The sequence below is a fragment of the Castanea sativa genome, chromosome 9 (assembly GCF_040712315.1).
Source record: "Castanea sativa cultivar Marrone di Chiusa Pesio chromosome 9, ASM4071231v1".
NCBI classification, from domain to species: domain Eukaryota; kingdom Viridiplantae; phylum Streptophyta; class Magnoliopsida; order Fagales; family Fagaceae; genus Castanea; species Castanea sativa.
The window spans coordinates 12841088-12851252 of NC_134021.1; the positions used below are offsets into that span (position 1 = coordinate 12841088).

General features: G+C 36.5%; 2 protein-coding genes across 2 annotated transcripts; one reads left to right on the plus strand and one right to left on the minus strand.

Moving 5' to 3' along the window:
- The first annotated feature begins 911 nt into the window (after positions 1-911).
- LOC142610810 (uncharacterized) lies at positions 912-4495 on the plus strand. Its single transcript, XM_075782753.1, has 9 exons — positions 912-1059; positions 1143-1262; positions 1382-1449; positions 2301-2409; positions 2492-2560; positions 2773-2830; positions 3721-3956; positions 4055-4106; positions 4205-4495. The coding sequence occupies exons 1-9, from the start codon at positions 1057-1059 to the stop codon at positions 4270-4272; spliced, it is 783 nt and encodes a 260-aa protein (XP_075638868.1). The 5' UTR covers positions 912-1056; the 3' UTR covers positions 4273-4495.
- A 2689-nt stretch (positions 4496-7184) lies between these two features.
- LOC142610401 (protein LEAD-SENSITIVE 1) lies at positions 7185-9939 on the minus strand. Its single transcript, XM_075782218.1, has 3 exons — positions 9784-9939; positions 9461-9534; positions 7185-8071 (listed from the first exon to the last, which is right to left on the minus strand). The coding sequence occupies exons 1-3, from the start codon at positions 9801-9803 to the stop codon at positions 7371-7373; spliced, it is 795 nt and encodes a 264-aa protein (XP_075638333.1). The 5' UTR covers positions 9804-9939; the 3' UTR covers positions 7185-7370.
- Between the last annotated feature and the right edge of the window lie 226 nt (positions 9940-10165).

Genomic DNA, 10165 nt, shown 5'->3' on the forward strand with positions numbered 1-10165 from the left:
ATTGCTTTCTCTGCCTCAAGGCATATGCTAGTACACAACAACAAATTGATCAAAATTCAAATGCCTGCTGGCCTGTCTGTTGGTAATAATACTGCAAACGTGGCTTCTGTCTGGGACAAAAAAAAAAAAAAAAAAAAAAAAATTCTAACACAATGCAAACATGGCTTAAAAATGATAAATGACTACTTATCCCAAAAGTTTAAACTATTGGAAACTTATAAATTTAATTATTTAACCACAATGCCACATAATTCTAATACTCCTCCTCACATATAGACTCAAATCATCTTTTAATAGGTGAAACTCAATACGTAAGATTTTAAATAGAAGGTAACGTAGCAATACGTGAGATTTTAAATGGAAGGTAACGTAGAAGAAATATAGATTGAACTCATGACTTCTTGCTCTAATACCATGTTATATTACCATCCCAAAAAGCTTGCAATCTCTAGAATATGAGCAATTTTGAACAATAAATCCAAGGGCACAAAAATTATCACATTTTTTTTTTACTGTTAATGTGGTATGATATAATTTTTATGTGTATCACGGTATGTTGTAAATGGTACATAATCAAAATCATGTCAATAATAGATCAATGTAAAAATGATATTGCTCTTACTAGCTTAACAAATTGTCAAGTTGTGAATGCTATTATAAAAAAATAAAAAATAAATAAAAAAATTGTCCCTAATATTTATAGTCATAATAGGCCAGGTTTTTTGTTTTTTTGGGAAGAAAAAAAAAAATTTAACAAATGAAATAATTAAATATATTATGAGACCAATGGGCTGATAATGTGCTCCCCTATCAAATTCCCCATTACTCTTTTGTTGCTTTCTTCAATTGGGCCGGCGAGCCCATTTAGAAGATCTTCAAACACAAATGGGTCGACCCGAAGCCCACTTCTTGTTCTCCCAAACCTTCAATCTGGACAAGTACGTAAAGTTTCGGATCCATTACAACAAAAACCCCCCCAAAAACCACCAACTAGGGTTTTTCTGCGCTCACAATCAATCTCTGTAAAACCAAGCTTCTCAACTCATCGTCGCCGCCATGGTTCGCTTTTCTCAACCTTCTCTTTCTCTTCACAGTTTCCTTTTGTTGATTTCATAGATAATTTTGTTGTTGTTGTTTTATAGCCTCAAGGAGATTACATAGATCTTCACAGAAAGAGATATGGGTACCGCCTTGACCACTTCGAGCGCAAGCGCAAGAAGGAAGCTCGTGAAGTTCACAAGCGCTCTCAGATTGCCCAGAAGGTCCTTTTTTTTTTTCTTACAGTGTTTTTGTTGAATTTAGAGCTAAATTTATCGTTTTTTTTTTTTTGTTTATTGATTAATTTTTGGTGGGGTTGTGGTTGAATTGTGAATGAAAACAGGCTCTGGGTATTAAGGGCAAGATGTTTGCCAAGAAGCGCTATGCTGAGAAGGCTCAGATGAAGAAAACGTTAGTGATTTTTTTTGTTTTTTGTTATTGCTTTCTCTAATTTTTTTTTATTAGAATTTGTGGTGTTTGGTTAAACGATCGAATTCGATAAGAAATGTTAAATCTTAAATGAATGATACTGATTCTTTGTTTGTGAAAGTTCTCTCTGTTAATGTGGCATGCTGTGATTTTCTTTTTCTTTTTCTTTTCATTTTTTTTTTATTTAGTTTGAGTGATATAAAAACTTTGGGCATGAATGCTGGTGCTGTAGTAAAGATGAGTTATTGGGTCTTTTGAGATTGATAAGCCATTTTATGTTGTGATCACTGACTACAAATATGGTAGTGATGTTAATCACCAAGAATTTGTAGGATTTTTTGAGATATCTTGGTTGAAATTTTGAGTAGTTGCTAATTTGATCTTCTTGGTGCCAAGAGCCTCGGGCTCAATTGGCACTTCTTGGTGATTCCAATGAAAACATCTAGAATTCAAATCCTTTCTCCTCCAACTATGAATTATGTATAAAAAATTGGGAATATAAAAATGGTACAATATTTGTGGTGATTTTTTTGGATGGCATCACTGTGGTACAGAAGTTCTTTATTTTCTCAATCCGTTCGTTAATGGAAGTTCCTTATAAAATCACTTAAACACTGCAAGTATATATATGTGCACGTGTCATCTCAATCACTTGCCCTTCAACCAGTCTGAATTTGAAAACCAATTGTTGCTCTAAACATTGCTATATCTCTACTCTTAACACAACTTGTGATTCATGATCAATTGCATATTTTTCCATAATGAACAAGTTATCTTTACCTGTTATTCATTTATAGTTAACATAATATGTTTTGTTTTTGCATGCAAAACAGACTGGCTATGCACGAGGAATCCTCCACCAGGCGCAAAGTGGATGATGATGTTTCAAAAGGAGCTGTTCCTGCCTATCTGCTGGATCGTGAAAACACTACACGAGCAAAAGTATAGTTACACCTTTAATCTCAAAGACATTTTTTTTAGATTCTCCTTTCTGTTTATCAATCTGACATTACAATGTTCATAGGTTCTCAGCAATACCATCAAGCAAAAGAGGAAAGAGAAGGCTGGGAAATGGGAAGTTCCTTTACCCAAGGTAAGAAGAACTTTTCTTGCATCATTATGTCTATTTTGCACCTCCACAAATTTTGTTTGTAGTTGTGTTGTGTTTGTGTGAGTGCATGCATTGGCAGGTATATATTTGGTTGGGTGAATCAGGGTGGTTATGCTGCGATATCCCTTAATTGAGCTTTTGTATTACCTGTAATCAGACAAGCTTCATGACTGGAATTTATTTTTCTTCTTCAGGTGAGGCCTGTGGCTGAAGATGAAATGTTCAAAGTGCTCAGAACTGGTAAACGAAAGAGTAAGTTTTCCTAAACTCACATTCTTCATGTCTTCTATTTATTTTTCTTGATATTGAAATTGTGATTGGTTGGTTTTTGTGTGTGTGTGTGTGTGTGTGTGTGTGTGTGTGTTAATCTTATTTGTTCAATTTGGTCTTATGATAAGAAGATGTAATTTTGAAATGCTAGAAGATTTACCTTGTAAATTATATGAAGATACTGTATGATTCATTTTAGTTTTCTCACCTTTATTTATTAGTTGGCAATGTTCAGTACCCATGTTTGTGTGCAGTTCACAAAATTCAGTTTATTTGAATCTTTTGACTTTGATAGCTGATTGGTTATATTTCTTAACTTTTATACTCTAGTACTGTGGCTAACTGTAGGACATTTGTTGTTGGATCTTTGTGTGTATGGATTTTGTGGATTTTTCAATGCAAGTAAAGAATTGTGTCTATTGTAGTTGATCGTATCATAGATTAGCTTGTAGAATTTCTCAGATGTGGCCAATTTTAGTGGTGTCCTTAAGATTAAGGGGCGTTTGGTACATGCACTTAAAAACTAAAAATATGTATGGAAATATGTGTGGGTGAAAAAGTGTGTGAAAATACGTGTAATGTTGTTTAAAAACTAAAAACATGTGTTTGAGTGAGTGTACCAAACGGGGCATAAAAATTCAATTATCTTTGACCAAGAGACTTGTAGCTCAATTGGTTGACAAGAGGTGTCAACCAATTGAGCTAAGACTAAGAGGTGTCAATGAGGACTACGGGTTGAAATCCTCCCAGCCCCAGCTATCGAATTATCAACCAAAAAAAAAGAATACAATTATCTTTGTTTTCTTATGATGAAAACGTGAATCAAGTCACTAGCAAAGCTGCTGACACTCTAAGCCTGATCTCTTTTGCAGCCAAGCAATGGAAGAGGATGATCACAAAAGCGACATTTGTGGGTCCTGCTTTTACAAGAAAACCCCCGAAGTATGAGCGCTTTATCCGTCCTTCAGGGTTGCGGTTCACCAAAGCTCATGTGACACACCCTGAACTCAAATGCACTTTCAATCTTGACATTATCGGAGTAAAGAAAAATCCTAATGGTCAGATGTATACCTCTCTTGGTGTGATGACAAGGGGAACCATCATTGAGGTACTGTTTTCCTGCAAATTTTAATTTCTTTAGTCCATTGAAAAACAGTCAACATAGTAGGCTTACATGGTAGTTTCCCCTATTACTGTGAATTTCAGGTGAATGTCAGCGAGTTGGGTCTGGTTACACCTGCTGGGAAAGTTGTATGGGGTAAGATTGTCCTCTAGATTTTATAACTTGACATTGTTAGCCACACCTTTTTTCAACTCCCATCATTACATGTCTCATTAGCTTTGTGGTTTACGCAGGTAAATATGCTCAGGTGACAAATAACCCTGAGAATGATGGTTGTATAAACGCTGTTCTGCTTGTCTAAGAGGTTAACTGATAACGGTAGAAATTTGGGTGTGAACATCAATGATGTTTGAAGCAGGGTTCTAAGCCCAAAACAGGAGTCTTAAAAAGTCTTATGTGTAACCCAATTTTGTTATAGAGACCCTTTGTTTTTGGTTGTTTTTTTGGTGAGTTAGCGTCTTTGGTAAAATAACAGTTGTATCAAGGGATAGATTATCTGATCTTGTCCGGCTTATGTTTCATAATTGTTTATTACTTACTATTAACCGGATTTCTTGAATAACAACATTTAACCCTTAAAGAGCAGCATTTACGGCCTTGCACTCCAATGATACCAATAATTATACTATGCATTTTGTATATGCATTCTCCTTTTCACACTCAGTGAGAACCCTATCATTGTGTGATTTACACTCAGTGAAAGGGAGATGCTTATATTGGATGCATGAAATACTTTTTCTAATCCAACATGATTAAGAAAATCCCTACTTATAATTGGGGGGAAAACATGGATTTATGATTAAGTTGAACGGACTAAATACCTACAGCATGGTCGTACATAAGTTTGTCCTTGAGAAATGACATTATTTTCTATTTTCTAGATTTGAAATTATTGGGTGTTGTGGAGTAAGTTCGTACCCTGAGCTAGAGGAGGGGCTAAGAAGGGCATGCAAGAAGATAGACTTTTGTAAACTGTAAATGGACAACTCGTATTACACGCCTACAGTTAGTTGTTTAAAAAAAAATATCTTTCCTCTTTTACTTTTATGAAGCGAAAAATCACGCATCTTTCTCTTGAATGATCTTCTTAAGTAATTACTATCTATCTATATTCTTTCTTCTTAGTGTTCCCTTGACACAATTATGAAACTTATTCATCCCAAGACATGTACTGTACTAGTTGTCTTCTTTGAGTTATTCCTATTTTTTTGTAATTTGTTTTTATGAATCGTGCATCTTTTAAACACTCTTTTGGTGTGTTATCACCTGTTTGGTACAAATTTATTTTAGTTTTTTTGAAAATAAATGCCATATTTAGGGGCGAAAGGTAAAGAAAGTGAAGTTTTAAATATATGTAATTTGAAAAAGAGTAACTTAAGAAAGAGTTAACAAATAGGCATATTGAAAGTATTCTCAAAGGCCATCCATGTTTTTGACACAAAAGAAATAAGTCAAAGAGTTCTGCAAAATATTGTGGTTGAGGCCTTCAAACTACGACACTAGTTGGCAAGCACCACATGAAAGAGGAACAACACGGATTTCAATCGAGCAAGGTGTCAGACATATTGAAGTTCATTGAGTAGGAGCTTACAATAGTTCAATAATCTACATTTTAGACTTTTGATAAATTGATGGGGTCGACTGGAGAATGTAGGAAGGTTAAATCAGTGAGAAATGTTTGAAATGAACTTTAATGAAGTTTTTGAAAAGAATATACCTCTTTTTTTTACTTATAAAGGGTATTTTAAAGGCTTCTCTTGAGTAGAGATGTGATTTAGTTCACTAAACACAATCATTCCCACACTCAATTTCACAACTTACTAATTTATGCGATTGTGAGTGGGCAAAATAGAGTGGTGAGTTGCACAAAGTAAAAAATGTCTCGACTTATAATCGCACAAGTCAACAAGTTAAAAAATTAAGTTTGCGGTTGTCTCCAAAATTCTTCATTGTGATCCATTTCTTTATGAAGTGTGGGATTTCATGCAACACACCATCCATTTAGGTAAATTGAGGGTATAAACTGTTAAGGTGCTCATCCAACCCTGTACAGTGACAGTCTTGTTGCATTTAAAGTAAGATTGGTGACAACGATCAGGATAATAAATGTTGAAAAGAAACTGTTTATGTAGCAACCAGGTCAAAGTTAATGGGATTCCTTGGAGCACCATCTTCCTTTTTACTGTTTGGGAGATTAGGAATGGAGTTATCTTTGATAACAAACCCCTTAATCATCATATTCACCACTCCTGCATCAGACTTGCAACAGAGTATTTTTTCTGTGTAAGCAAGCAGCAGAAAGATAAACAATTTTCTACCACTCGGGTGCACTGGCAGAAACCTCCAACAGGCTGGTATAAACTGAACTCTGATGGGGCGTCAATGGGAAATCCGGGGAAGGCAGGAGGTGGAGGCTTGATACGTGATTCTCAAGGGCAGTGGGTTAAAGGCTACATGAGGAAGATTGGAATGGCAACTAGTGTAGAGACAGAATTTTGGGCCTTGAGAGATGGTTTGATGTTGGCAGCTCAGATGGGGATAAATAATATTGTTGTGGAACTTGATGCAAGAGTAGTTGTAGACCTGGTTTGTGCTAGCAACACCCCTAACAGATACTATACTCCTCTTCTAAATGACTGCAGGACCTTGCTCACACGGTTCCAAGGCATGAGGATCAAGCACGTGTACAGGGAGGGGAATAAATGTGCAGACATGCTGGCAAGGGATGGTTGCTGCTTGGCTGATGATTTTGTAGTTCTTGAGAATCCATTTTCAAATGATCTGTGTAGTTTGTTAGAAACAGATATTAATGGCATGTACTATTTAAGGCTAGCCAACACTCAGCCCTCGTTGGCTTATTAGTTTAATGAATCTTTCCTTTTAACCAAAAAAAAAAAAAATGTTGACATGATAGATCCAATGATTTTTCTCAGTCGCTTGCATCGAGCACTCCCATTGAGGTAACAATGGAAATTAAGAATTGTTCCCTCAATTCTGTCTAAAGCACGTTGAAGTGGAGTAGCCACAGCTGCGGTTTTGGGCCAGGGGCTTGTTCTATCATCTATGGGCCCGTTAGGATTAGCTTTGAGATTCCACCTTTTTCCCCCTCCAAGGACCATCATTCAACTCTCCAATTGTTATACTCAATTATTTATCGACATCATAGTTTAGTTCACAAACCAATTTAGTTTTCAAAGTACTGTAGAATAACAGTGGATGACAATTCAGACTAGTTAAACAAATGTGAAAACAGTTTACATTCAAACGAGAAGAGACAAGTGAAACAAATGTCTGTTTCACAATCAAACGGCAAGAGGCACACACAATCCATAAATTGGGACCATATCCCAAGTCTCAACAAGTTATTGAACCAGATAAATGAACAAAGATTACACTACATCATTGAGTGAGAAGCAAGGGAGATCCACGGGCAGGAGTAGCTGAAATTTGGGGTTCAACTACCTGAAGTGAGCCTGTTGCGAGCCTCCTCGTCAGATCCTCTGCAGATATCTTCACAACATCCTTTCTCATGCCAATGTCAGCAACATACCTACTAGCACAGTAGACTGCAACAGCGGTAGCAACCATTCCATACACATTGGTAGTAACAAGGCGCAATGGTGTAGATAAAACAGCCGCGAGAGGCCCCCCTATAATAGAAACAGCTTGGCCACTCTGACCAAGTGTTCCTTGTTCCACCACCAGAAGCCCAGTTTTGCAGTAGATAGCAAAGTCCTCACAGTTGTTCTTAAACAAATTATAGCAGCCAAAGCCATTTTCAAGCAGGTACTTTGCTCGATGGACCACGGCATCATCTGGGTCTGTGACGGCAAGAGTGCATGTTCCACCACGTGCTTTAGCAAGAAAGAGAGCAGGGGTAACAGCATACTCAAAACGGTACAGAACACCACCAGAAAGGAAGCAGTTCAGGCATGAGGACATGACCCCCTGCCCTTCTTCTGGTGGAGTGCAAGTGGAGCAGGGCTGATGAGATCGGGCTGGTCCTGAGCTAATCAAGAGGACATCCAGCACAGTCCCTGTTCCAACTTCTTGGCCACGTCTAGTAAAATGAATGACTTTGTCATCTCCAACATAGATACCTGTTTTTTGTTAAGATGCAGAACAGATATTTTGTCAAGATAAACAAGAAAATACAATTACAAATAATGGACGAATGCTATTTCCTTTTGTAGTTATATCAAATACTAGTAGCCTAGCCAAATAAAGGAATAGGCAAACACTAGGAGACAGGAAGCACAAGTTGGAGACATGTCATCCGAAGAGGTAAAGAAACAATTTCATGAACCCAGATATCCAATAAATAAGCTCTAATAATTTGTGTTTGGGTAGAAAGTCCCTCTTTAAAAAAGAAAAAGAAAAAGAGGTTTATCATAATACACTGCATATTCACTAAACTTAAGGAATTATTAGCAAATTTATCATAATAGAGGTTTCTTTATTTCAACAACTGATGAACTAATCAATCCAAAAGTCGAATATGACTTGCATATCAGTCACAAACTAACAAGGAGAGGAGAAAATGGTGTCTTAATGCTCATTCGGGAGGACCTTCTGGGTCAGGGAACAAAACTTCCTATGACAGACTGAAGCATAGAACCATGGACAATGCAACTATGGAAAGACCTCACCTTTCATCCCATTATTTTGGAAGGAGCAAGTGTCACTTTATAGCTCATTGCCAAAGACCTTATAGATGCTGATTGAAGGCATACATGGCAATGTTCCCTTCTATACAAAATCTGTTCAAAATCTCATCTCACCAAAAAGTCACACTTTCTCTAAATGCAATGTAGTCCTAGATAAGATCTTATGGTCCGTTTGGATTGAGAGAGAAGGAGGGGAGAGTAGAATAAAGTTGGCCAAAAATACCTATTTCTGGCCAACTCTACTCTACTCTCCCGCAATCCAAACAGGCCCTTAATGCTAAACTACCAGATTTCAATCAAGCCACAAATACCAAAAACAACATGTAATTCACGAATCAATCACCGCGACATATAAACAGCTTGACAAATCATTCTCCCCTCCTCTTTAACTTGGTTAGGTACAATAAACGACATACCATCAAATGAAATCATAAATGTTAACCTCAATGGTTAGCACAAATAAGCTGAAAACTAAAGTTTTTTTTTTTTTTTTTTCTTCCAATGCTTCAATTTCCACAAATACAGGTTGCACTCAGATCATAACATTCCCAAACAATTATTTGGAAAGTAAAGAAACTTCGATCGGGTTATACCCATTTAACAATTAACAGTACCCACATAGCTTATAACAAATTACAAATCTTCATAGCGCAAAAAAAAAAAAAAAAACTTTTCTTTAAATTCACACAAATATACATACAAATGTGCTTCAAGCAATTAATCAAATCATTCAGTGACACCCAAAGCTTATAAGCATGAAATTCTATTATATTAATAAATTAAAAAAGAAAAAAAAAGAAAAAATAAGAAGAAGATAATAACCATGATGAGCATAAATATAAGCAGCTCTCCACGAGTATATGTGATCCCCTGGTTTCAGGCTCTCCCTTTGCACTCTGTAAATTTCACCAAATTGTAAAAATTACGATAATACCCCCTTGATCCCGTTTGGCTGCCGAGAAAACGCAGCGGAAAACTCTAGCAACAGTACATTTGAAATCTTTTTTACAGGATCAAAGAAAAACCAAATTTTGCTTTCCCCACGATTTCTCGGTAAACAAAACGGGTTTTCATAAACGCGTAAAATTTGGAAATTATAATCCGAGAAAAATAAAAATAAAATGGAATTTCAAAAAATAAAATACCTGTTGGAAAGCAGCCCCATCTTTCTCTCTCTGTGAAATTTTGTTTTCCGTCGGAATTGGATTCTTTAAGAAACCGCTTTTCCCGTGTGCGTGACGAGTTTCGAATTTTCACAAAAGAGTCGGCGTCTTTTTTTTTTGTAGTGGAATGACGATTGTGCCCTTTTAGGAAGGGGGCTAGGATTAAAGAGCGACAGGAGACGACAGGAGTTACACGTGGCAGTATTTGTTGAAGTGACCGTTTCATCGTGTTTGCGCGTCGATAAATGTGGGCTTGTTGTTTCTGGGCCTTTATGCGTCCAGTCCAATTGGACTTTAACGGTAACCTTTTGTGTGCTTTGCATTTGAAAAAAAAAAAATTTTAATTAAATTCAGAGTTTTCAGT

Bases quoted from the DNA above. Each gene is read 5' to 3' on its own strand.
- LOC142610810 (XM_075782753.1), top strand. The intron at 2,410-2,491 runs GTATAGTTACAC...CAATGTTCATAG, and splicing joins AAAACACTACACGAGCAAAA to GTTCTCAGCAATACCATCAA. The intron at 2,561-2,772 runs GTAAGAAGAACT...TTTCTTCTTCAG, and splicing joins GGGAAGTTCCTTTACCCAAG to GTGAGGCCTGTGGCTGAAGA.
- LOC142610401 (XM_075782218.1), bottom strand. From the start codon at position 9,803: ATGGGGCTGCTTTCCAACAG. The intron at 9,535-9,783 runs GTATTTTATTTT...TGAAATTTACAG, and splicing joins ATGGGGCTGCTTTCCAACAG to AGTGCAAAGGGAGAGCCTGA. The intron at 8,072-9,460 runs GTTATTATCTTC...AACAAAAAACAG, and splicing joins TTATATTTATGCTCATCATG to GTATCTATGTTGGAGATGAC.